The sequence below is a fragment of the Alligator sinensis genome, unplaced genomic scaffold (genome assembly GCF_000455745.1).
Source record: "Alligator sinensis unplaced genomic scaffold, ASM45574v1 scaffold1066_1, whole genome shotgun sequence".
Classification (NCBI taxonomy): domain Eukaryota; kingdom Metazoa; phylum Chordata; order Crocodylia; family Alligatoridae; genus Alligator; species Alligator sinensis.
In genome coordinates, this window is record NW_005842854.1 from 388,475 (window position 1) to 415,077 (window position 26,603).

Genomic DNA, 26,603 nt, shown 5'->3' on the forward strand with positions numbered 1-26,603 from the left:
TGACTTACTCTTCCTTTTCTGTTTAACTAATGCTGAAACCCTAGCTGCTGCTGAAGACTGGTCTCTATGGGTAGAGCTATCATTTTGAAGACCTAAAGAATTTTTAGGATAAGAGATATGAGCAACAGCTAGTAGACAGAAAAAATGCCCTAAGAAAGGTCAGTTTGATTAGTGGAATATCAAGGCCATATAAAGGAGAGAGAATCATTAACACCTGTGGAGTGAAGAACATTGAGCCGATTGACTACCTCAGTTGTCTGAATAGTAAGACCACAGCTGCTGCACCGTGGAGCAGGAATCCAAGCAGGCTGCTTTTATCCTTGGCAGAAAATCAGCTTCCCTACGTCATGCATACACCCCAATTTTGGGGAAAATTATGTGTGGTGTATGTGAGAAAATGCAGTGTTATATAGATAATACAGGAAGCTATTTGACTTTGAATAGCTGCTATAATGTACACTTTGCCCTTGCAGCATTTACAGTAGGAATACAGTGGATTATATTTGGTGCTGTTGAAGTGCCTAATCTGCTAAAATACCTGGGGCTGGATCCTGCAAATGTCTGCTCATGCAATTGTTCCTCACTCCCATTGTGATCTGTTGGCCTGTTTGTGTGAATAAGGGCTACTTGCACCAAGGTTTTCAGGAGCAGGATCTGTATTTTCACAGTAGCTCTTTCAGATGAACAAACCAGACTTCATTATTTTATCAGATGACATTATCCATCTGTATAAGAAGGAATTTACATGTCTTTATGCATATAATCTCATTTAATTGGGTTTTACACAGTGATTAATCTTTCCAGTGCTTTGCATGATGGCTAAACTAATTTCATTTGGGCTCCTGAATTACTTAGAGTGGTAAATTCAACATATAACATGGACACACACTATTAATTAAGACCTGGAGTGGCTGTTTTCAAATCTGGTATTCTAAAAAAAAGGCCAAAACTTTTCAACACACACAATATATATTACCTAGAAGCTGAGGCTTGTTCTTTCAAATGGATAAAAATGTGACCATACATTTAGAAGTTCAGTTAATGTTGTATTATATTTAAAAAAAAGAAAACTGTTATAAATGAGTGGCACTTCCAGCCACTCCTTACTGAATTTTTTTTTAGTTTCTAGGCTCTCACAGTCCTGTCAGCTCATTGTAGAGTTCTGTCAGGAACAGGGGTAGTCAGACTCTGAATCTTAAATTTATGGTTTCACTACAAAGAATATTGTTATATGATTTTGAATTTACTTGTATTTTCACTTCCATTGGAAATCTGCCCCATGATATGATGAGGCTGACTTCCTTGCACAGATTGTCTTTAAATTCTTCAGATTGCCTTTTGAATTTGAATACTGCCTACCTGACAGTGGTAGAGTTTTGGAGAGCCATGCATACTCTGCTCGGGTCTGCATTCATAAAGTGCCCATTCAAAACTCTGACTGTGTCTCTGGATTATAGGTTTACAGTAAGCAGCAAAAGTGCTCCTACCCCATATGTTTACAGTCCAAGCAGATTCTACCATTGATTTAATCCTGCATATAAAAATCACCTTTTCCAACCTGCATCTTGACTGTGTTCCCTCCCCAGATGTCTGTGGAAAATAGATGAACTTTATAAAGTTCAGAAACTGGGAAGTATGTTGAGAGCAGCTGTCTTTATACATCAGGGTGACTGCAGCACAACTATAGTCATTAAAAGCAAGTGTTGCACGACAATGTCCAGCAGGGGAAGGGGGCAGAGGTAGCAGAGGCCCAAACCATTCAGGGCACAAAAAGCAAAAGCAAACCGTGACTCTAGCTAGTGCTAGCTACCAGCACAGGCATTGCTTTGTCTCCAGATGAAACTGCTGGAGAATATTCGGACCCAGTTTTTGACTGTGAATGGTCTCTCCAGACTATGAACATTATGTCAGCCTTGCCAAAACTGAGCTTCAGCTACCCCTCATGAAAGCCCCAATCTCTCAGAAGTCTCAGCATATGCATAGGAGGAGAGAGACAGCAGAATCCTGTGTGACAAATGCATCTCTTGGGTGAATGAGTAATTCTGTATAATCACCCTTTGGATCTTCCTGTAGAAGAAGAAGCTCTACACTACTTCCAAATACTTGTGTGGACTCCTGCCAAGGGATTACACACATCAGAAACACCTCATAGCTGCCTGTGATACAGTTAACTGGCAGATCTAATGAAATCAGCATAAGCTTGTGCTTGTTCATAGCTAGGAGGAGTTCATTGAGCAGTGCCATCAGTACACTGTCCCATGCACAGACTGACCAAGGTCAAGGCAAACTGGGAACTCCAGGCATTACCATAATTGCTTCATCACTATTTTTGTCAAATAGGTTCCTCATTAAAAGGAGAGACATAGGCTACGGACAGGTGTTCATTTCTAGCACTAAGAATTTCTCTGAAATTCTCACAGGTAGAAAAATAGCCCAGGAGCTGGAGTGTACATGTATTCCAGGCCCCTGGTTGGAGAACTACGCAGGTGAGCTGTCCAGCCAGGAGGCACTAATGAGGTGCTACCTGGCCCTCCCTGCCTGGGTTGGGAGCAAGCTGTCAATTGGCTTCCCTTTTAAATCACCTTGGCATTTAATGCCCATGGGGTCAGGAACCAGGGTCAGAAGAGCCTGCCTGCCCTGGATTCTGGCCCTGCTGGCTTTTGAAATCGCTACCCCTGCTTCCCAGCTGGGTAGCATGGGCAGCAAGGGGAAGCTGGCAGGACTGGAACTGGGTTTGGGGAGGCTTTCTTCCAGCCAAGTTCCCTACTCTGGTGTCACTGTCCCCAGCACCCACCTGGCAGTCCCTGAGTTTGGGCAAGAGGCACGGAGCAGCAGGACAAAGCCCCTGCATCTTCCCCAAACTTGGGACTGGGAAGGCAAGAAGCAGGGAACATTGCCCCATTGCTCTCTGCCTTTCTCAGATTAGACTGAGGGCGGAGGGGAAGCACACATCATTAATTCTTGCAAGGAATATTCTCCAGGGCAACACCTGAAACATTATTCTCCAGGAGGGGGAATGTTTCCGTGAGAGAAACCGAAGCACTTGTAATTTCTATTGGAAAAGTGGTATTTCTCCCGCTAGAAATGTAAAGCCTGTATGTGGTTATATTTATATTGTACTGGAAACTAAAATAAGACACCTAAGCAGTATATAAAGAAGAAACTGTGCACTCTGATGCTTTGGCTGTTGATCCTCTGTGGGCATGTCTACATACTGCGTTAATGTGCATTAGCATGTCTACACGTTTGCTAATGCGACTTAACTATTTGCACATAAATTTGATACCTGCTTTAGGTATCAAATTTAGGTGCGAATAGCTTAAAATTGCCATTTTTAAGGTGCATTAAGGGTGCTCACATGTAGATATGTGCCCTTAATGTGTCTTAAATTGGGCTAATGAGCATTAAATGCACATGTGTAGCCGTGCTCTGTTAGTACGTGGCATACAATATGTCATGATATGTACTAAAACTCAAGTGCCTTTACTGCTATGTCTGCCCCCTGCCTTCCACGTGTGCTAGGAGACTGTCATGTTGCTGATGGTTTTTGTCTTACAGATCTCTCTCTCCAGAGTTACTCATGAGGGTCTGAATATTTCATCGGCTCTGCATGTTCATTTATTTTTGAGTGTTTTCCTGCAGAGATAAGAATCATGACATTTCTGCATGAGGAATGTGGTTACAATTTCCTGTGTTTTTCAGGAAACATGAGGGAGTCAAATTGTACTTGTCATAAGCTTTCAACCTGAAATCATCAGCTGTGAGGAGTCTGGCTGATAGTCCGTTTTAGCTGGGGGACATAACATAAGCATGGTCTTTATCTGATTTGTCCTTATCCAGCCTGTTCTCTTAAATGGAAGGCTTTTATATATGTTAGTCTTCCTCAGAGAAACAAATATTTATCATTCCTGGCCATCATTTAAAACTGTTTGGGATGGAACAATTCAATTTAGGGAGATGTTGAAATTTTACGTGACCATCATAAAAACCTCAACTAGGTAACTGAGCGAATTGAATTTTGAAAGTTGGTACTGAAGGCTGCTTGTACACACCACAGGGGTTTACTTTGGTTTAATTCTCCCTAAATTGAAGCGGTGGGTTTTTAAAAACACTGCTTCAATTTAGGGAGAGCTAAACCAAAGTAAACCCCTGTGGTGTGTACACAAGGGTCAGGCCCGATTCTTACCTGCCTACCAGGGAGTTGGGGGTGGGGAGGGTGGGGTGAGCTGCCAGTGGGCCAAGCGGTCCCTGAGATGTGGAGGGGCTGGTGCTTCCCTATGCAGCAGTGGTGGCAGCTCCCGCCCGCAGGCACCTGGCCTGGGCGGTCCGGGGGGGGCCACTGCAGCCACGGAGGGAAGCACTGGCCCCCCTGCCTACAGCTGTGAAGGGAAACACCAGGCCCCTGCGTGGCTCAGGCAGGCTCTGGGGAGAAAAAAAAAAAAGATCAGGCTCCCTGCTTTTATTTGCTTTTTTTTTTTTTCTTCAGTGGAGCCTGCCAGCACAGGCTGCCTACATGGCCCCTGAGTTGTACAGGGCCTGGTGCTTCCCTCTGCGGCTGTTGCTCTTTGTTAGGTAGCAAGCTGAAACACCTTGGACGTGTTTTATTTTGCTTTGTCCCATAGTCACTTAAAGCGCAATATGCTGCTGACAGTATAATGGCTCTGCTATTTAAAGTGCAATACACTGCCAACAGTGTAAACAGCAATGACGTTAAAGCGATGCAAAAGGGCATTTAAGCTGCTTTAAAGGCCAATTTTGTGGTGTGTACAAAGGCCTGAAGTGTTCTTCTCACCCTAGATTTAAGCCTGAGAGTCTCAAGTCATTGAAGATTGTATAAACTTCCAAACTGAAATTTCATGGACATTAGGGCTGGAAGGGACCTTAAAGTCCAGCCCCCTGACCAGGAAAGTCAGCTAGGGTCAAAGGATCCCAGCAAGATAAGTATTCAAACCAGGTATTAGTCCAGAGTAGGTGCTTGCACCACCTTGGGGGCTCAGACAGTAAAGACATTTTTCCTTATGTACAGCCTAAAATGGTCTTATTGAGGAGTTTGACCGTTAGTCCTTGTTATCCCTTGGGGTGCTCTGGTGAACAGGCGTTCCCCCAGATCCTGATGTATACCCCTTATGAACTTATAGGCAGTCACCAAGTCCCCCCTGAGCCTGTGCTTTTCCAGGCTGAAGAGTCCCATGGCTCTCAGCCTCTCTTCATAAGGCCTCTCTTACATAGGAGTGTGTTGTGAACTTTTAATGTTATATTCAGTAAAGTTATCATATTTTAAGTAATTATTATTTGAAGTAAATGTTAGTAATCAGTAATCACAGTGACTTTGGCCTGCCACAAGATACAGTGTCTTGCAGTAGATGCTAGTAAAGAAAAATAATTAGGTCAAATCCTGAAGCTTGCCTTCCTATTGCTTAAACAACTGTAGTAGGAGGTTTGTCTGAGCAATGACTAACTAAAAAGAAAGGAAAGAGGTGAGGGGATGGCCCATTGCAGCTATTTAGAAAAGTTGAAGCATTTGTTACACTGCTTTTGGTGTAAGGCCAGATTTTGATCAGCCATTTTATACATGCAAAAAACATGCCAGTCCTTGTTCAGCTCTTCAGGAGTGTGCTACAATAACAGTCCTTGTACTCTCTGTGTTCTGGAAAATAGGTCAGAGATTGGCTGTTTCTATTTCTTCCCTGTGGAGCAACATGCAAAAATAATGAGTTGGGTAGAATTGTGCGTGGTGCATTACTGTCAAGGGATCTGACCAAACTTGTTAATTCTCTATAGGAACAGGAATAATTTTACCCACTGCTGAAGTACAGTCACCTCTGATGTGCAGCGTGCATTGTTTACAAGACATTGAAATGTTAACCTACAGTTTAGAACAGGAAGTGAAGAGTAAGGGGCCAAATCCTGCTTACATTTGAAAGTGTGCAACATTGCACTGGTGTGCCTGAGAGTAGATTTTGGTTAACCGTGTCTCATTAAAGCTATCAGGTGGATTTAAGTAGGAAAGTGGGTAATTACACCTGTGAGGGTCAGTCTTTTCTGGCAGGAGTGACCCAAATTAGCCCTGTACCTTCCTCAAGTGCCACTCTAGTCCCCTTCTACCCAACCTGCTGTTCTGCTTTCTGCTCCCTGCCTCTGCCACGTGCCCCCCACACAAGCTGTTAGTGCCTCAGGTTGGCCATCCTTTATCTACATTGAGCTGTTTCAGAATTTAGGACCTGTTAAGGCTCTCTCAGCTCTAGTTACAGTCACAGTCTTAGAGTAGTGGAAGCCTAGCTGGCTTTTGTACTGCTTTGTTTATTCCAGTTCCTCTGGAGGATGGCTGAGGTATTGTTGCCCCAGCAGCTGAGGCAAAGAGCACATTGTGCAGTGGTTTGTTTCAAAGCTGCTCATTAGTCCTTGCAGTCAGGACCAAAGTGACAGGTTGGAATACAAAGGTGTCTTTACACGTGCTCTGGGGTGGCAGGGTGGGGAGGGTGCTCTCAGGAGCCGCTCTAATTAGAGTATCCACACCATCTTGTGCATTCTTGGGTATTTGGCATCCCATGTTTCAAAATGGCGGTGGGGTAGCTCATTCAACAACCTGTAATTAAAGTACCCCCACTGCTATTGTGAAGCATGAGCATGCTGAATACACGTGATGCCGAGGCTGCTGGACAGTGCTAGTTAGTACGTTCCAGCAGACTCTGTAAATTAGATGGCCATTGAAGGTGTCGAGCACATGATAGGTGCCCCAAGAGTCCACTCCAGTTTGATCAATTTTGCCTTCTGTGTTTGGGGAGCTTGGCAGGGAATACAATGGGTCTATTCCTGGCAGCATGGAGCATACCTGAATACAGACATGCTCATTAGACAGAGACAGATATAAAGAGAGGGCCTCCTACCCTCCAGAATCAAAAGGCATTGAGGATGAACAGGTTTGCCAAGGTTAGTGGCAAAACTTACACTGATTCATTGGAGTCAGAAATTCATTGGAATAAGAATTTGTTCCCTGAAGGATTGAGTGATGCTCTGGTTTACTTGAACTGTAGTTGGTACAGGAGCAAGACAAGGCAGTGCTACTGCAAGAGTCCTTTATGCTTCTCCAAACCTGGAAGTGGTTCACATTAAAATGAAGAATATATTCTTCTAACTAATACCTGGTTGGCTTTGGCTCCCAGAGACTGTTCTGGCAGCCAGGGCTCAAGGGTATCATTGACTTTCAGTGGAAGCTAAGGGGTGCTGTAGACCAACTACTGCCATGGATCCTCCTTATATTAGAACATTGATTCTCAACCTTTTTTGACTCAAAGCACCCTCAGAAAATACCAGCTTAGCTTTCACTTGTTTTTGACTACAGAAGAACAATAGCGTGGTTCTCTTGTTGCAAAGACCTTAGAAAGACCACAAGCTTAGAATGTTTTTGACACTATGGATTCATATTTTGAAATCTACCAATATAACTTGGTGTAGATGTTTGTAAACCTAACAGTACTAGTATTTTCCAGTATCCTGTGGTACCTTACAAGGATCTCATGGCATCCTGAGGTGCCAGAGCTGTCTTTGGAAATCCCTTGCAGTCGAAGGTGATTGTTTTCCATGATTGTCTTACTGTGGGTGTGAAGATGGTTGTCAAGGTGGATCCAGGATCAACAGACTCTGCTGTAATTCAGGCACATGTTTCCTTGTGGGGTGGATAGATCTGGATTCTTGGTTATATCCATGACATGCTGTTTCTGCTCCTCCCCCTTCTCTGTCTCCTGTTGTCATCATAAGGTTTCAAAGTACTGACATCCTTTCAGCAGACTCTTCCTCCATTTGGGGTAGTCCTGGGTGATAGTTTCCCATGAGTTGATGTTAATATTACATTTTTTCAAGTTGGCCTTGACATTGTTGAAGCGCTTTCTCTGCTCTCCTCTTGAGCGGATGTCTTAACTAAGCTGGAAGGTTACAACTTGTTTTAGGAATCTGGAGTCTGACATCCAGATGACATGGCCAGCCCAGTGAAGTTGATGTTGGATGATCACTGCCTCTATGCTTGTGGTGTTTGCTTGTGAGAGGATGCTAATGTTGGTGCATTTGTCTTTTCACTGGATTAGAAGGATCTTCTGCAGGGCAGCGTTGATAGTACTTCTCCAACGACTTCTGTGTCACCTTGTCCATGTTTCAGTTCCATACAGTAAGGTGAGGATCACAACTGCTTGATAAACTATGAGCTTGCTTTCAGATCTGATGTTGCAATCTTTGAACACCCATTTCCTCAGGTGTCTGAAGGCTGCAATTGCACAGTTGAGGTGATGTTGGATTTCTTCATTTATGTCAGCCTTCTGGGAGAAATGGCTTCTGAGGTATGGGAAATAGTGTTTTCCAGAGTCTCACCATGCATCTGAATTACTGGAGCTGGGGACTTCTCATTAAGAGCTTGTTGATGGAGGACCTTAATCTTCCATCACCTGAGCTATGCTAGGAGCTGACAACTGCTGGGCCAGTTACCAACCATCCTCTCAGTTATGTCATTCAAACTGGCTCCCAAGCAATGGCTGCAACAGATGCAATGCCAATGGAAGATCAACATTGAAGGATTCAAAGACCCAGTCAAGTGAGAACTCTTCCACCAGTACCTCAATGAAAAGCTGGCAAAATCCAGTCAACAACAATGGGAGAATGTTGGCAATGCTTGGGGTGCCTTCAAGTCCACCATCATCAGTGCCTGTGAAGAGACACTTGGATTCTATACCAAGAAAATTGAAGACTGGTTTGATGAGAATGACCAGGAGATCCAAGAGTTGATGGACCACAAGCATAAGACCCTTTGTGCTTGGCAGAATTACATCAACACCAAGCAAAATAAATTGAATCGCCAACAAGTCAAGGGAAAGATCCCAAGGAAGACCCATGGTATGAAGAATACATGGTGAGAAGACAAAGTGAAGGAGATTCAACATCTTGCTGTGACATCCATGAAATGCATGGTTTTTTTTCAATGCCACCAAAGCCATTTATGGTCTGAGAATTCGGGGATCAAGCCCCTTGAAATGTAAGGATGGAGGAGGCAGCATAGCTGTGCCTTATTGTAGCTGTATAGTAGGGAAGGGCAGGTTTCCTGCACTAGGGATAGGTATTTTAGAGTTTTTCCTGAACATGTTGTTGCTGATCTTCAACTATGGCTAGGGAATGCATAGTGCCCTTCTTGTGCTCCTCTGCTTCTGGGCTGAAACTGTATCGGATCCCTTTAGTGATCTAGAACAGGATGAAGGTTGCTCTAAATTAAGGTAGTTGTCAGCATTTCCTCCGGGCTAAAACAACTTTTGGATGGAAAAGATGGCGGGGAGGTCCAGACTTTTCTTTTAATGCTGATTTCTGCCAGAAGGGTCAGGGCATAGCACAGGAACCTGCTCTACCTCACTAACTCCTCTAATATTGTGTTGATTGTCATATGCCTGGATACACTGCCTTTAGGGCTGTTTGAAATATCACTATGGCATAATCCAGCCAAAGATCAGAGAGATGTTTTTAACTATAAGTGAATAGCAGTTGAATGGGACATGACAAAGAGGAACCCTCCACACTGAAGTTGTTTCAAATAAATATATTTTTTTTCTCTGTTCTAGTGCACGTGCATTTTCTGATGAAGAGCTTCCCCAAAGAACTGGTAAGACTTTTCAGTGCACTGGAGTGCACTAATGTTAATCTCTGTTGGCATCATCATTTTAGCCTTAATTTCCACCTACAGTTTCTATTGACATCAGTGAAACTTCTGCTAGAGAATGGGTGTGTTATAAATCTTTTATAGTGAAACCCTCTTTAAAGAGTACCATTTCAAAGGATTTTCCTTATTAAAAGAAAAAATTATGGATTATCTAAGGGAACTGGATGGAATTTGATATACATGAAATAAAATGACCTGTTAGAGTGTTTTGTATCCATTGAAAACATGTAGGACTAAATCTTCAAAGAATAGTGCAAGGGGAGTATTCACAAGGTTGTGCTGTCCCTACAAAGGCTTGGATTTGTGCAAACTAATCCAGTAATTGCTCACTCACCCACAGTACAAATGCACATTGATTAAACACAGAGATTAAAATATGCATTGTGCATGCAGTCTTTTGTATGGTCATACAGTACATGCTGCTTTGAAAATGTGGTCCACTGTGAAGGGAAGCAAGAAGCCCCTTATGAATAGATATAGGATGAATTAATACATCTGTAGTAGTAAATGCTGAAGTTCCTTGCACCAAATAAGGGATTAATCACTGAATGACAAAAACTCAACATGCACCAGAGGTAAAATATATTGGAAAAGTGATTTGTTGAAAACAAATGTTTGTTCAGTGTATGCCTGCTCTCTGAACTAAATGGAAATAGATTTCACAAAACAAGGGAACTCTCTTAAATGCGTGTTGCTTTTTGTGCCCTTTTCCTTGTAATGGAACATGCAGGGTCATACTTTTCTAAATCAAACATTTTTCCATTTATTCTCATGACTTTCTTTTTTTCTGCAGAGCAACAGTTTGATGGTGGTGTGAAGCCAAAACTTAACATAAATCAAATAGCAATTACTCAGGTATGGAGGTATCAAGATATTGGATTGCATGGTCTTTTTGGACATATTTAGATGTTTTTTGGTGATTTTTTTTTTTTCATGGAACAGCTATCAAAGTTATCTGAATTCTTATAGTAAGGCTGATTGTCCACACTGGCAGCCAGTATTCCTCCTGATGACTTGATTTTGGTAGGCCCTTGCCAGTTCCTAGGAGTGCTGAGTGACTTCAACTTCCATGGAGGTCAGTGAGAATTGAGGGTTTTGAGTACCTTTCTAGATGTGCAGAGCACCTTGCAGCTTCAGATCCATAGGACCAAATCTTGTCATCCTTTCTCAGATGTAGCACCATCTGGCTGCAATGATGATTTTACCTGAACACGGGATCCAAGTTTTGTTTGTATGACTTGTACAAAAGACCTAACTAGTCTGTTAAATTCAGTGGGAAGTGTGAGGGCGCCGACTGAAGTGACATTTTGGCACGTGATCAGTCCCCTGAAAGTGCACTACAGCCATGCCCTGATAGAAGTGCACAGCTGTAAAGGGTTTAAAAAGTGCCCAATCACATGACAAATGAACCCTCATTAGATGAGGGTTCAGATGAAGGTGCTTCAAAGCAGAGCACCTTCATTAGCTTCTTTCAGTGTCTGCCTGGGAGCAGAGCTGGGCTCATGCAGCCCAGCCCAGTCCTGCCCCCAGAGCTGATTTCAGGATGGGAGAGGGCGTAGGGAGGGGAGGAAGCTTGGCTTGGGGTTTGCACAGCCTGTGCTGGAGCAGAGAGGGCAGGTAGATTAGTTACCTCCCCGCCCCCCGATCTTGCCTACAGGCTGGGCAAACTGCAGTCGGAGCTCCCTCTACTTCCTTCTCTCCCTCCCATCCTGAAGACAGCACCAGAGCTGGGGGTGCTAGGAGAAGGAGACTGCAGACATGCAGCTGGCACCAAAGTGGAAGTTGATCTCCCACCCCTCTGGACCCAACAGAGAACGTCTTTTGGGTCGGGGGTCACTATAACTCATGGTGCTTCCTGTGAAGCATCATGAGTTACAGTGGGGAGCTGCACATCTGTCAGTGCCCTGACTGTTGAACTGGCCCCAAAGATATGGAAAGGTTTGCATTTTCATAAACAGGCAGCAGTTGTGATTTAATCCTTAAGTGGTTTAATCCACTTTGTCACCACTGCTAAGGTTCCTAACCGTTCTAAATGCTTTGCATGGTAACAGAGAAGACAAGTTTTTCTTTTTCTTTATAATCCTTGTAATTTTATCATTACATTTATTGCTGGTGCGGTTGGAAGCTCTCTGACAATTCTTTCTCAATGCCACAAAAAATCTATTTGTCTTAAATCCTAAGGCAGTCTTCGTATGCCATATAAAGATCAAGTATCATATGGGCTTTTAGGACTTAGATAGGAGAGTTGATATGCCAAGTATAAAAGCAAAATAAAAATCTCTTTAAGCTAAGACAATTTTGTGGCATAACTATGGCTATGCAATGGTCTTATAAAATGGTGTTTATGACTGTGATTCAGTACTTTTATCATTTGTTTGTGATCTCAGGGGTTAAGCTCTGTTCTCCTTTACATATGTGCAACTACATAGACACTGCAGTTACATTATCCTATTCAGGAGATGTCAGGCTTGCAAACTAAAAGATCTCATTGGCCGCATCCACACAAGCAGGGGTGCACAGTTTGTGGTGTCACAAACTGCACGTGGCCAATGTTAAAATGTGTGCCGTGCTGCAAATTTGCAGTGCAGTGGCAAAACTTGCTACTGGGATTTCCTGGTAGCAAAAAAATCCCCAAACACAAAAGTAACGCAAAGCATGCAAAACAAGTGTGTACCAGCACACAGAGGCTGGGCTGTCCAGAGCAATGCTCTGGCTGCCAGTCAGGCCTCTATGTTACCTCTGCTAATCTAGCATGCCACCATGTAAAACTGCTGGGGCCAGCACAGGTGCTGGCCCCAGGCTCCAGTTCTCCCTGGCTGAAGAGCTGGGAAGAACTGGGCAAGGGCAGTTTGCCTGCTGTGGGACAATTTGTCCTACAAAAAAGTGCACATGCAGGGACATGCATTGAGGCAATTTGTGCTGCTGCAGGCATACACCCCTGCATGCCTGCCCCTGCATGCTTTGTTTGACTGTGGGATTAGGACAGTATATTTCTAATTCCTATAAAAGCACATCCAAAAACATGGAGAAAAAACCCAACACATTTTAAACACAGAAATCTGACCTTGCTGTTGTGTTTAACCATCTAAACAACATTCATTATTTAAAAACAATATTGGGCCAAATTCTGCTTGCAGTTTTACACCCATGTTATCATTCACTTTGCCAGGTGAACTGACTAATTGTTGCATAGCCTTTCAGCCTGTAGATCCAAATCCTTGGGCCAAGCTAAGTACCCTTCACAGTGCTTGAGAAGCCTGGAAAGAACTAAGAACTGTCTCCTAACAGCGCAGCTAAAAATTCTCCTGTTGAAAGGGAATCTCCTGTCTGTGTATGGCTGCTATTGCAAATCTTGCTTAACTCTTTTGTGAAGGGGATGTTCTGTGTGGGGCTGGAGATGGAAGGGACTATGGTGGAAGGGCAGTGTGTCTCAGTGATCCTGGATCAGGTGAACAGGCTGTAAGAGGCATTTCTAGTTGTTTTTAGGTACATTAGCTGTCTGGCTATGCTTGGTTGACCTGGAGGCCTGGATGGTCCCCTGCCATACCCAGAATTGCAGCTGGAAAGGTTGGTCTGAGACATCTTTGCCTCCCCAGTTCACGAGCACTGAGCATGAGCTCAGTGCAGCTGGAATCTGGATGTACTGGATGTTTTCCCTGTACTAACATTATATATTGCATTATGTGATGAAACAGTATTGTAATAACAAATTTTTTCATGATTATCTCTATATGGTTAATTAGATTGTCAACTACAACTTGAGCAGAAGAGGACAATCAGAAAGAGAATCTTGGGGGACTTTCACTCACAGCCACCACAGCCCCATAAATGTCACAATTAATGGAATTCCCTGCATTCTTTTCTGGGCCAAAAGGATAATGATTAAATTTAAAAACCACACTCAGCTGGACCTGACTGAGAAGACTTTTGGCGTTCATGCGACAGTGGATGTTGGGGATTCTAACTGCAGTGAAGACAGTGCAATGTAAGATGACATCCTACTTGCAGTGAAGTCACGGATTTGCAGGGATGCTGGTAGTCAATTGCTTAGGGCACAACCCTAGGAGGTTTGAAGCCCCAAGACCACAAGCATGCTGCGTTTTAAGCACTTCTCTTTTACACTGAGGGAAGAACTATTTTTTTTCCCTCTCTACTGGCCAATACGTGTTGAGGCAGAGTCATAGCTCTGCTTACTCTCCACTTTCCCCAGGTGTTTTTTGACACATGGCTGCAAAGCTTTCAGTCTAAGAATGTTTTTCTTATTGATGATATGCAAAATTTACAAACAAAAAAAATTACTGACATATTTATTACATAATTAAGTAATATTATCACACGTACACACACGCACAGAATCCATTGAGGGCTCTGCTCCTCCCCGTGACTTCCCCGGAGGATACATACTGCAGGGAGACCCTGAGGAGGCTGGTGTGAAAGGAGCCCAGGAATCCTGCAGGCTGGCTCTGTGTGCTCCAAGTACAAAGTCTCTGACTCATCTCCTGCACCTCCAGTTGCCCTGAAGCTGCTGTGATGTGTGCAGAGCCATGTCTTTCTGGGGTGCTGGCTGCAGCTGCCTGCTGCAAGAGGAGCCAGTGCTTGAGCCTAGCTCCAGGCAGAGCCCTGAGGGAGGTGCCCAGGCTTGGGGTACTCTGTGGGGAGCCTGCTTCCTGCTTTGGGGGTGCCCCCACCTTACAGGGCAGAGGGCTGGGACACCCACGCAGACCTCAGCAGTGCCCTGACCTTTCTGCAGTGGCTTGGGCTTCAGCATCTGTCCTCTATCCTCAGAGCATTGCTGCCTCCCAGGCCACGTTGGCAGGCTCTTTGTGTCTGCCCCCTGGAGCACTCACTCCTCCCTGTAGCAAGCTCTGCCACCCCAGGGGACACTCAGCGGATGCACACTCCACAAGGTGGACAGGAAGGAGGGGGAAACATGAGCAGAGGATAGGAACACCCCAAGCCTTGCTCCCTCTGTTTGGACATACTTCCTACCAGCCAGGCCTGCCCTTGCCTTCCCTCTCCCCACTGACAGCAAACAATGAGGAATCTCATCTCCCACACATGCAATACCCAATGTCTGCTTTCCAAAGAGCCTAGTGGGCAGCAGGGTTGCCATGTGGTCATATAAGTAAGGTGCTACTTAACAGGACAGAGGAATCACACATTAATAACAGAAAGGGGGCAAAGCACTATTGGGTATGTGATACTATACAGCAACAGCAATAATAATCCATAATTTATGTAACTCAATTATCAATTCATCATTCCCATTTTAGTTGGGAAACTGAGGCATAGAGGTATGGTGAAGTCCTCAAACAAATCAGTGGGAGAACTGGAAACAACTCTTGCTTTCTCAGTGTTCCATCCACTGTACCAACACAGTGGAAATTGTTCAGGTTTCAGTAAGTGCCAGGTTAATATAGCAAAAGCCATCTATGCAACTGAGATGATATATCTGAACTAAAAGCTTGTCTCATGCTTAGTCAGAATTTGAATAGTCAATGATCTGTATTTTGAAAGGTAAATTGAAATGAGGAAAAATAATGTTAGTTTTAATAAAAATGCATTTCAAAATAATCTGCCATTAGAGAGATGGTAGTTTAATAAACACATGCAAATCAGGCAGACTGCTATGTGCTCCACACCTTCCTTGCTAACCCTTGGTAGGACTTTTACCACTCCCCACTCATTATATTAATAGAAACCTATCCTTTGTTTTTAGATAAACCTTTAGGTGCTTCACACTGCCTAACCAGCATAGTTCAGTTGAAATCAGAACCAAAGACCAGGGCCCACAGGTGTCTGGCTTAAATTACTGTATTACATACATACATACATAGTTATTCCTGTGTTTATATGCTCTGAGTTCTGGCTCAGGCATCATATTTAAAGTGAAGTTTGCCTCTGTCCTGCCATTTGATATGTATAGTTGTAACTTAAGCAAGTAAAGGTTTGAAACCAGCATCCTTGCTTAGTGGATCTAATTTCAGACAAGCAAAATGTAAGTGATTTTTGAAGAGCAAAACTCTCAGGTTTTTAACTCATATGAAATTGTCTAGTTGTGTTTTTAATTTCTCTCAGACTTAAGGTCTAAAGTTACATAGGTGTGTCCCTCCCTGCCCCTCCCTGTGGTAACCTCCAGCTGTTTATGTAGATGGGACCTGCACTATGTAGAACTTTTAAGTGTGTGAAGTATTTCTGTTTTGAAGTCCAAGCTTCATTCAAGTCAACCGCAAAAGTATCCTTGACTTGAATGGAATTGCAATTTCACTCTTTAACATTGACTCTAAGGGGACCTGAATTGAAATATTCTGCACTCTAATAATGTTTTGATCATTTGATATATAGATTTGCCCTATTTCTAATTTGACATTGGTTTTATTTTTGACTCAGGCTTTCACTCAAGTTTGGTGACATTGACAATCTGAAAGATCTTGTTATTAGGTAGGTGTACAAGATAAGATTTAAAAATTTATTAGATTAGCAAATGCTGGTATCTTGAATGCATGGTTTTTAATTATTTTAGAAAATATTCTGCATAAGCAAGAATTTTGAATCAGACTTTTTAATTATATAGGAAAACATATCAAAGACAGTCCCATAGGGTCCACATATGTAATATGAATTTTTTCCTTTACTTGTATATTGTTTCATTTTTGGAAAAGATCAGGCCATTTTTTAAAGTAGAATGTTTCCTTTTTTCCTTAAATTGATGGTGGTGTACTCTCAGACATAAGACTCAGGCCTCCTTCATGTCTCCTTCCTTGTCAATCCAGGAAGTAGATGCTGCCTGCCAAATAACAGGTGTATGTGACCTGTGTTTAAGCAAGATGTGTCCAGGCTTGAGCTGAGTATCCATATGATAGTAGGCTGTAAACTTCATCCTTGCACACCAGATTTTCTCCTGACTGCTTGTCTTGCTCACTTACTGTGCCTTGTTTAAAATTTAGGCCATATATTCCTTAGGGTATGGAATATTTCTTTGTATCTTCTATGAAGCATCTGGCACATTCTGGGAAACTATAAAATAATACGTAGCAAAATGTGTGGAGAAGTAACTATTACCTACAAATGTATAATACAAAAAAGATTATACTACCCATGTAAATCATTGGTATTTTATCTTTTAATAGTTTTATGAATATAGAAAACTTAACAAGTAAAACACTTTGTAAATTTACAGTCCAAAGAACAGATGTCCTTCCAGGTCAATGGAATTCATTTTATTGACTTCTATGGGCTCTGGAAGGAGATTGTGTGAGGTGTTAAGAGTCTCTCAGATCCTTGCAGGACTGAGTCCTAAAGAAGGCAAGATCTACATTGCTGTATGAATCTTGATGTATCTTTAAGCTGCCACCTGAAAAAATTCTCACATCCAAGATGTGAATAAATTGGAAAATATCACAATACCACTAGAACACATTTCTATTACATACATTTTTTCCAAGCAGTGTAATTTTTTTCTATCCCAACCAGCTTTTTGAAACAATTTCCCTCCTACCAGTCAACTGCCTAGGAAGCCTGTAATCTGTAACAGCAGGAGGCAGGTTGATTGGATAGTATTTCTCTAATGCTACTCATAAAGAGATGATCAGAAATGTGCAGTACCTGGGTGAGCACCTTACTGTGCCTGGAACCGTTCCTGTGAGAGAACCAGTCACCGTGAGCTGTAGAAATCAGGAGTCTAGAATTATCTTTCAGACTCACTTTTCCTATACAGTGACAGAAAGAGCCAGATGCTCACCTGGTATAAATAGGCATGGCTCTATTAACTTGAGCATGTCCTATAAGGCTCTTTTATACATGGGATTCAACAAGGCATGTTCTCACTTTTGAAACTATTTTTAATTCTCTCTTTTTCTACAATATTATTTTCAGATTCTTATTGACAAGCAGTTATTACAAGCTGTCTGTTCAGAACTGGTTTAGTTTACATAGAGTACAGCTTCTTTACAATCATTCTATACAAGCAACGTTTAATGCAACCCAAATATATGCTCCAGCAAGTTATTCCTATCATTGTGAACATGTGAGTAGCTTGCAGAGATATGATGCACTCCTGATGCCCAGCTCTGCAAATGATGTATCCAGGCTTTGGGAAGTCACTTTTATCGATTTCCAGGTAATAAGATGATGTTAACAGAGAATTTTATGGGTAATTTAATAGAACTTCATTGAATAGGCAACTCTGTTCAGTGATGCCAGGAAGAGTTAATGACCTGCTTCAAGCAGCTTGGAGGATCTCCTGGGATCATGGAGCAACCTTTGAACAGAAAAAATCTAAATGGTCAAATTTAACTGCTTGTTAAATGAGAGGAGATGCAGAATTGTTTTTTATGTAATTTTTTTTGGAGGGGTGGGGGGTCATCTATCAGTGCAACTCACAGGGGTGCCCCATTTTGCTCTACTTCTCTGGCTGGTTATGGTTCAACAGTTCTTGAGACACTTTGGCTGGGGCCAGTGTCTCAGGAACTCAAAACTGGCACCAGGAGATGCTTCAGCCCTTGCACAGATCTGTGTTCTGCTCTTCCAGCTAACAAGAATTCAAGTACTCCAGAGTTCAGAATTCTGGGTCAGTTTTAGAAGTTATCCAGGAGAATTTTTATAATGGTTATTGACCTTGCAGTTGCATCTCCTCAATAGAAAAAGAAGAGACAGAAGTTAAGCCTCATGAAGGAACAGCCCTTTCAGCCAAGACTGAGCAGCAAATGGGCACTGGAGGGAAATGGGGGATACAGGGAGGGTAATGAAGAGCTGAGGAGAGAGAGAGAAGAAATATAGCGCCTTCATTTTCTAACTCACGGGGAGATGATCTTCAAAACTGAGCAGTCTGAAATAGTCCCATCTGTCTTCCCCATATACAACTGTATAGTTGATTTACTCCATATTAGAGTTGAAGTAACTCCCTCATTTATACCCATGGGTGGAATTTTCACTATAGGGGCAAAACTCAGACCACATGTGAATGCATAGAACTCGCATATTTCAAATGAATTGTATCCATTTATATCAGATCTGAAGCTACCCCTGTAAAATTAAGTAGTTAAGGCAGGCAACAGGGAGCATTTCCTTGTTTCCTTAATAGCTGTGTCCACATTAGTAAGAATTTCTGGAGAGAATTTTTTTACTCTAACCAAATAATGCTGGGAATGCTTTGTAAAACAGTATTACCAAGCACACAGTTGAATGTGATTTGACTGTCAAGTTAACCACAGGAGATTTTGTGGACAAGACTAGAATAGAACAGAGGCCAGAATAAATTCCGTGAATCAAATCCAGCCAGCCCTGCAAAATACAGTTTTTCTATATGAAAACTTTCGCTTAATATCCGTACTAGCCGGAGAAGCAAAATCATGAAGTGGTCTGTAAGTAAAACAGCAAAGATTTTTAATATAAACCCTTTTATTCTTTCTACAGATTCAAGGCTTCAATATTGAAGAAGGACATTTTGCTTATGCCAAGGATTGTGCATCCTTTTTCTCACCAGCAATTCTTATGGGGTTGGTTATGTCATTAATTCTGCTTCTGGTCCTGGCTTATGCTCTCCATATGTTGATCCACTTAAAGTCTCTTGACAGGCACTATGAATGCAAAGCCTCTCCTGCCTATTTTGGACAAATGAAAGACAGTGACATGGCAGATGAAAAAGAACCACTGAGAAACAATGGAAATGAATCCTATGAACTTAGAAACCAAGAGTTCTGTAAAATCTATATTTAGCAGTGTTTGACTGCCTCCTTCACATGGTCACTCTTTTTCTGTATTTTTTTCTGTCCTGTTTAGCTTATGCATTAGCTAAACATTTCCATCAAATGACTTAATTCAATCATTATATATACGTTATGTATCAGATTACTTGTTTAGTTATTCATTGGTCTTTATTTCTTGATCATCAGTCAATACTTTGGAAAGCAGTATGATAGAAAAGATTCCTACTGGGAGTAGGGGAATTAGTGTGGTGAGGGTCTGCTTTGATATTACACAAACAAAGCCCGTATCTTCCAAGATAGTTTACAAACCCCTGAAAAAAGGAATTTCAAATAAAGGTTTAGATGTTATATATACGGTAAAAAGATCTCATAACTCCTCCCTTCCAAAAGCAAGATTTTTCCCTCTTCTATATTCTCTATATTGGTCTAGATCAGGGGTTGGCAACATTTTTGGGCTCAACGCCAAAAACACCCACAACCTTGACTTGTAAGATGTTGGCATGCCAGGGGTGGATGGCCGGGGAGCTGCAAGGGGCCTGATCCTTACTGTGTCTGAGCAGCCCTGGTCCTCTTTCACTGTCTGCCTGGAGCTGTGCATGCACCTACCGTCAGCAACGAGTTGAGCTGGGGTTCTGCAGACCCTACTACAGCTGCTTACAGCCTCCCCATTGCCTGTTGTGAGCAGCCTGAACTCTGTGGTGGGTGGCAGGGGCCTGCCCAGAGCCCAGGCTGGCTGTGGCAGGCATCTGGGAGGCTTCAAGTGGCTGCACTGGGGTCTGTGGAGCCCCAGACTGACTTGTTGCTGGTGGCAGGTGCACATGCACCTCTGCACAGTGAGGAAAGGGGTCTGCACTGTCACAACAAGGATTGAGCCCCTGGTAACTCCCCTGCCATCCACTCCGAGGCACACATGCAAAACAAAACGCCTTTGTGTGCCATGCTCTGGTATGTGTACTAGGGGTTGATGACCACTGGTCTAAACTAATGATGCTCAACATCTTAGACCAATGGGTTGGGTACTTGCAACCTGGATACACTGTGGGAATCCACTACCCTCCAGTTGAGAAAGAGGGGAGGGAGATGGCCTGCTGCTGGGTACTCAGCTGGACTGGGTTCTTGGTAGCTACTGCCAAACTTAGGTGTGGGAATGGGTTCCTGGCCAGGTCCCAGAACCTACCTCTGGATCCCTTCTGTTATGTGCAGCCTCCAGCTCCGGCATTGTCATGGGTGGAGACTGGAGATATTGGGCAGAGCCTACAGTATTCCTGGCCCCTACCCTCTGTTATGGACAGTGGAGCCATTGCTCCCTTAGCATGGACCTACTCCAGGCAGTGGTGGTGATGGTTCTGAGGTCATAGGGATGGAAGCTCAGCCCCTCTGTGCAGAGCAGAGCTGCAGCCAGTGCAAGAATCGGGAACCTGGTGGCCACGGCCCCGGGAAGCAAGCCACAGGATATGTTTGCTTGGCCCCTAGCTAAATCTCTGAGCCCTACTGCTGTACCAAGGCTATGTAAGGAACACCTGCCCCATAACAACATCCAGTATCCTTCTTGGGCAGGGCACTTCATGCTGCTGGGGGTTACTGGGACTAGGCAGCCCAGAGCAGCAAGTCCTGGTCCCTGATTTACTGCAAATGACTGTCAATGCTGTGCATGCTGGGTGCTCATGCCCAGGGCTAGGCAGCTCAGTGGGGCTGTTGTGGCCCCTAATCCTCTCTTTCCATGCTGTGTAACCACCTTTCAGCACCGACCCCACAGCCCAACCCTTATCCCTGCGGGCTGAAGCTCGTCGAATGAGCTTTAGTTCAAGCGCGCCCACCACCATTTTTAAGCACAGGGATGCTGATACGTGAGATGCAACGGTGCTTTAATTAGAGCAGCACTTGGAGCTGCTGTAATTAAAGTGCTGCCCTGCCCCCCAACTCTGGAGCATGTGTAACAGTGTTCCTACTGCCTTAGAGTAATTAACATTGCCAATCTGAAAGTATAAGCTTTGGTGTACCAACACTCACTGCAGCTAGCATCTTCTCAGACTAAGCATGCCAGCTACCTTCCCAAAAACTGTCCCTTCACTGAGACTGATCATTCCACTTCTGATCACACCCCCCAAGTAGAAAACCAGTACCACTGAGAGGATAGTTAAATACTTCATTGTACTGAGCCATATTTGAAGTAGACAATAGCCTGGTGCCATTGTGAGTTTTTTGGTGTTTAAATTAATTTTGTTACAATGTAAAACGCCGTATTTTTAAAGGTACTTGGGCACTTGAAGATCCATGTAGGCATTTTCAAAAGCATGTAGATGCCTTCACTCCTATTTAAGTCAATGAGAATTACATCTCAGGTCCTTGATTTCAATGGAAGCTAGATATCTCCATGTCTTTGAGGGCCTAGGTCATGCTTTTGAAATCTTACTAGATATTTATCTTTACTCTTAAACACCTAAAATATCTTTAAGAATAGGTCCCTAAGTCTCACTCTTGGTGTAGCAATGGTGAACTGAAAACCCATGGCTATAGTCCCTTCACATCTCAGTTAGAGAAAATCCTGTCATTCAAATCATTTTACACAGTTACAGCACTTGCTTCTAGAATAAAAGGCATGAGTAAGCTAGATAGTACACAGTCTTACAAGGGAGTTCTTTACATTTTCTCTGTTTAGTCAAGTGACCAAGGAACCAATTACAAATAACTGATGCCAACTGAAAATTGTTTCCAACATCTTACTGCAAATGTGACATAAAGATTGAAAGATGGAGAGTAAGTTAATCTGTGGGTGCATCTACATGTCCAGTTAATGCACCTGAATTTTTTGTGCAGAAAATTCAGGTGCATTAGGGTATGCGTCTACATATGTGCCTGCATCAGGACCAAACTGAGCCCGACAGGCACAGCCTAGTCCAGGGCTGCTCTTGCCCTGCTCTGTCCCCATGAAGCAGCCAGGGGGAGCCCCAGGCTCCCCAAGGTGCCAGCCCCAAGCTGGCAGGGGGCTCAGGGGTCAAACCTGAGCTCCAAGGTAGGGGAAGCTGTCGTGGCTCAGGGGGCAACTCCCTCTTAGCTGTGTGGAGATTGGGCCAGGCCCTGAGCTCTGGGGGCAGCTGCCTTCCAGCCACATGGAGATTAGTTTAATGCACAGTAAAGCATCTTGTGTAGATGCTCCGGGTTAGACTGAACAATTTGGCAAAGTTAAAAAGCCCATTGTGAAAAATAAGTACTCTAGATTGTGAAGCTAAAAGACTTTAATGCTCCGCTGTGCTGGAGCTCTGTTTTTCCATGCTAGTGCTGTTTTTGCTGCTTCTTGATTCTTAGTCCCTCCACTGTGGTGTAAACTAAAGCATTGGGCAGAGGGGCAGTTTCAGTGTACACTGCTGACATAAGGGACCTTAGGAATCTGCCAGCACAAAGCAAGAATAGCAGAGCTTCATCCTACTGTGTCCTTCACCTCCCTTCCCTCTGCTCTCTTCCTTGGATATATCCCCATCCTTACCATGTCCAAAATCTACCTCCTGCCCTCCAACCCCACTGCCTTTCTCTTTTTTCCCCTACACTTATACAGCAAAGTTCCAACTCTAAATATACCTTGTACCATATAAGTGGTGTGAAGTGAAGTTGGCAGACTGGAGAATCTTCTCAGGCAGAAATGCAGATAAGCAACATTAACAGGCAAAGTTACAGGCAAGCTAAAATTCACAAGATAGAAGTAATAGGGATTAAAGCAGGTGCAAAAAAAAATCCCTCCCCTTTTACTTATCTTTTCTAACTCATGGCATTTGGTCTTATATAATAAGATAAAGAAGGCAAGCTGGCAGGATCTTAGTGTATACAAGAGCCCTGGTAGTAGTTCTGTTCTTTTTTTTCATGTTGGGACTCTGAGCTGGAGCCAGATGTGGTAAAGTTTGATGATTCACTGATGCTACATGCTTCCTCCAGGGCACTAGCAAGAGTAGAAAAGCCACTTTAGACAAGAGAGTTAGAAAGCTGGAGAGGGACATGAAAGATGCTTTTTAGAGTGTGAGGCTAGATCTAAGAAAGATCTAAAGAGAAGCACAAAGGAAAGAGAAACTCAGCAGCAGTACAACAGTTGCTTATTACTCTGTGGGTAGAAAAAAAGGTAGATAAGGCTGATGAAAAAAATGTGGATTTGCACAATCCAGACTGACTGGCAGAATCGGAGCATTTTGAGTGTGTTATATAAACAACTGTTATCAAAGGCACATTTTAGAGCAACAAATACATTTCATGGCTCTGCTTCTGAAGCAAAAACCCTCAGTCAAAATAAACCTGTTTCTTAAATACAGGCTGAATTGGCTCAAAAAGTATGAAACATAGGCTCATTAACAAAATATAATCTCCCTTTTGTTGTCCAGCATCTGCTTAATATTAGGTTTTTTCCTCATGAAAATGCAACATACATTAAAATAAGAACATATTATTGTAAACCAAAGCCTTGTAATATTTTTCAAGTTTAATCTATAGACCATTATTTTGTATATACTTTTCTTACCTTTGGCAGAACACAGGTTCAGATTTAGGATCCCATTCAACTGCCTTTGAACTAATGAAAAGACTCTCAATTGACTTCAGTGAACATAAGATAAAGGTCATAATACGTTCAGATGCTATGCTCAAGATCATAACGTTAACACTAAATTAAATGAGTAAAAAATGATTTCCGTCATACATTTCAACTGATTTAGTTCAATTCTTACACAAACACATTCCTATTCCAGAAATCACCAGCTATGCAAGAGGCTAAATGAGTTCAGGTGATATGTCAGATATTAAAAGCTAAGGAAAAATGATCACTTATTGTCACTGTAATTTGATGTGAATGCATAAGGAATGACCAAAGTTGAGCTTATCAGGGCAAAAATACATGGCTATAGGCCCAGTAATTATCCAATAGTACCATGCAATAGGGCTTCCTTTTATTCCTTATTACGAGAAAGACAAGGAAGGGTCATAGTTTCATAGTTGGTAGAGTCAGAAGGGACCTGAGCAGATCAAGTCCGACCCCCTGCCATGGCAGGAAGGAGTACTGGGGTCAAACGACCCCGGCAAGGTGTTCAGCTAGCCTTCTCTTAAAGACCCCCAGTGTAGGAGCCAGCACCACTTCTCTTGGGAGTTGGTTCCAGATCCTAGCCGCCCTGACTGAAGTAGCACCTCCTGATGTCTAGCCTGAATCTACCCTCTGCTAGCTTGTGACCGTTATTTCTTGTCATCGTGGTAGTGCTCGGGGGAACAGGGACTCCCCCAGTGCCTCCTGGTCCCCCCTAACTAGTTTGTAAGCGGCCACTAGATCCCCCCTCAGCCTTCTCTTGTGGAGGCTGAACAGGTTCAGGTCCCTTAGCCTCTGCTAAGTAGGGCCTGCCCTGCTGCCCCCTGATTATGCAGGTGGCCCTCCTCTGGACCCTCTCCATGTTGTCCACATCCCTCCTGAAATGTGGCGCTCAGAACTGGACACAGTACTCCAACTGTGGCCTGACCAGTGTCGCATAGATGGGGAGGATCACCTCCTTGGACCTGCTTGAGATGCATCTGTGGATGCGTGACAAAGTACGGTTGGCCTTCCTGACCACGCCTCCACACTGTCGGCCCATGTTCATTTTAGCATCAATAATGACTCCAAGATCCTTTTCTACCTTTGCACTGACAAGAAGGGAGCCCCCCAGCCTGTAGGTATGCTGCTGGTTCTTCCTCCCCAGGTGCAGTACCTTGCACTTGTCAGAGTTGAAACCCATCCTGTTCTCATCCGCCCACCCCTGTAACCTGTCTAGATCCGATTGCAGCTTATTCCTCCCTTCTAGCATGCCCACTTCCCCCCACATCTTAGTGTCGTCTGCGAATTTGAACAGGGTGCTTTTTATCCCCTCGTCCAAATCGCTGATGAAGATGGTGAACAGTGCGGGCCCAAGGACCGAGCCCTGGGGAACCCCACTGCCCACATCCTTCCAGGTCGAATAAGACCCATCCACCACCACTGTCTGGGTGTGGCTCTCCAGTCAGTTAGTGACCCATTTGACTGTGTGGGTGTCAACGCCACAGTCTCCTAGTTTTTTAATGAGAATGGTGTGAGAGACCGTGTTGAAGGCCTTCTTAAAGTCCAGAAAGACTACATCCACTGCTATACCTGCGTCTAAGGATTTTTTGACCTGGTCATAGAAGGCCACCAGGTTGGTCTGACAGGATCTGCCTCTAATGAACCCAAGGAGGGATCCTTTAAGAAGAATGAGAACAACCTGAGGCCCTGCACCTACAGGGAGAAGGGAAAGTCCAAAGCTTATTGGAGGAAGAGAGAATGGCTGAAAGAGAAACCAACACAGGCAAGTTAGCAACATATGTTGTTCCTCTGTTTTCTCTCCTGGTCAGTGTCATTCTTCATGTATGAGCATGCTGCGTGGGTATTGTCTGTGCTGTGACAGGTCACACAGGGTGTTTCCTTGGTCACCTCAATGTTACACAAAGAACTGACCACAAGGCTCATTTTGGTGGCCAAAGCTCAGCCAGGTTTATTACCTCCAAAGAACCTACTCACTAACATGTCTGTTCAAGTGGTTACAAAATATCAGCCCTAGATACTGGTAGTAAGGCACAGGCACAACTCACAATAGCTTACATTCCCTAGGCCTAGTGCATGTCAAATACTTCCATACCTTGTTCTCTTAGGGTGAAATTACAATCAGACCATGTTAAAAGCACTTAAAACTTGAATGATCACACATTAAGGCTTGCTAACAAGTCCTAAGTGTCCTCTAGGTGCCTTAAAGTTATGCCACTTTGGGTGAGGATTATTTTTGAGCTGTGCTACCTAGCTCAAATTAACTGCTGGGTGTTCACCTGAGATAAATCCATTAATCTGTGGTCCTCCAGTATCCTAGGAGGCATTGCTTCCAGGTTGACTAGCTATCATCCAGGACTTGTATGGCACTGGACTGACAGCTGGGGACAGGGGGATGGGGATGGAGTGAGTGGGGAGGGAGGGCCAAAGGGAGGGGGGCATGGGGAAAGGGTGAGGGGAGCAGGATTGAGGGGGGAAGAGGGAAAGTCAGTCCCTCCACCTCCAGATTAGTGCCCTGCTGTCCTGAGGATCCCGAGAACCACAGATGTACCAGTGGGGGCATTCCCTGCCTCTGGGATCCCTGCAGATCATGCTAAGCCCTGGAACTAAAGTGAGGGGGGGGGAGGGAGAGCGGTGGGGAGGGGGGGGG

At 43.7% G+C, this 26,603-nt stretch overlaps 1 protein-coding gene across 4 annotated transcripts in view; it reads left to right on the forward strand.

The window, feature by feature from the left end:
- The window catches only part of ATP6AP1L (ATPase H+ transporting accessory protein 1 like), a 33,074-nt gene extending 13,290 nt beyond the window's left edge, over positions 1-19,784 (forward strand). For 2 of the 4 annotated variants that reach the window (XM_006035556.3, XM_006035557.3), the window contains exons 2-7: positions 9,594-9,634; positions 10,485-10,546; positions 13,435-13,676; positions 16,082-16,132; positions 17,567-17,810; positions 19,106-19,782. In XM_006035556.3, coding sequence (XP_006035618.1) covers positions 9,594-9,634; positions 10,485-10,546; positions 13,435-13,676; positions 16,082-16,132; positions 17,567-17,810; positions 19,106-19,408 — 943 coding nt within the window. In that variant the 3' untranslated portion in view covers positions 19,409-19,782. Of the gene's footprint in view, positions 1-8,081; positions 8,167-9,593; positions 9,635-10,484; positions 10,547-13,434; positions 13,677-16,081; positions 16,133-17,566; positions 17,811-19,105 lie in introns of all 4 variants that reach the window. The other 2 variants (XM_025191717.1, XM_006035559.3) reach the window with 2 other exon arrangements.
- The last annotated feature ends 6,819 nt before the right edge of the window (positions 19,785-26,603 follow it).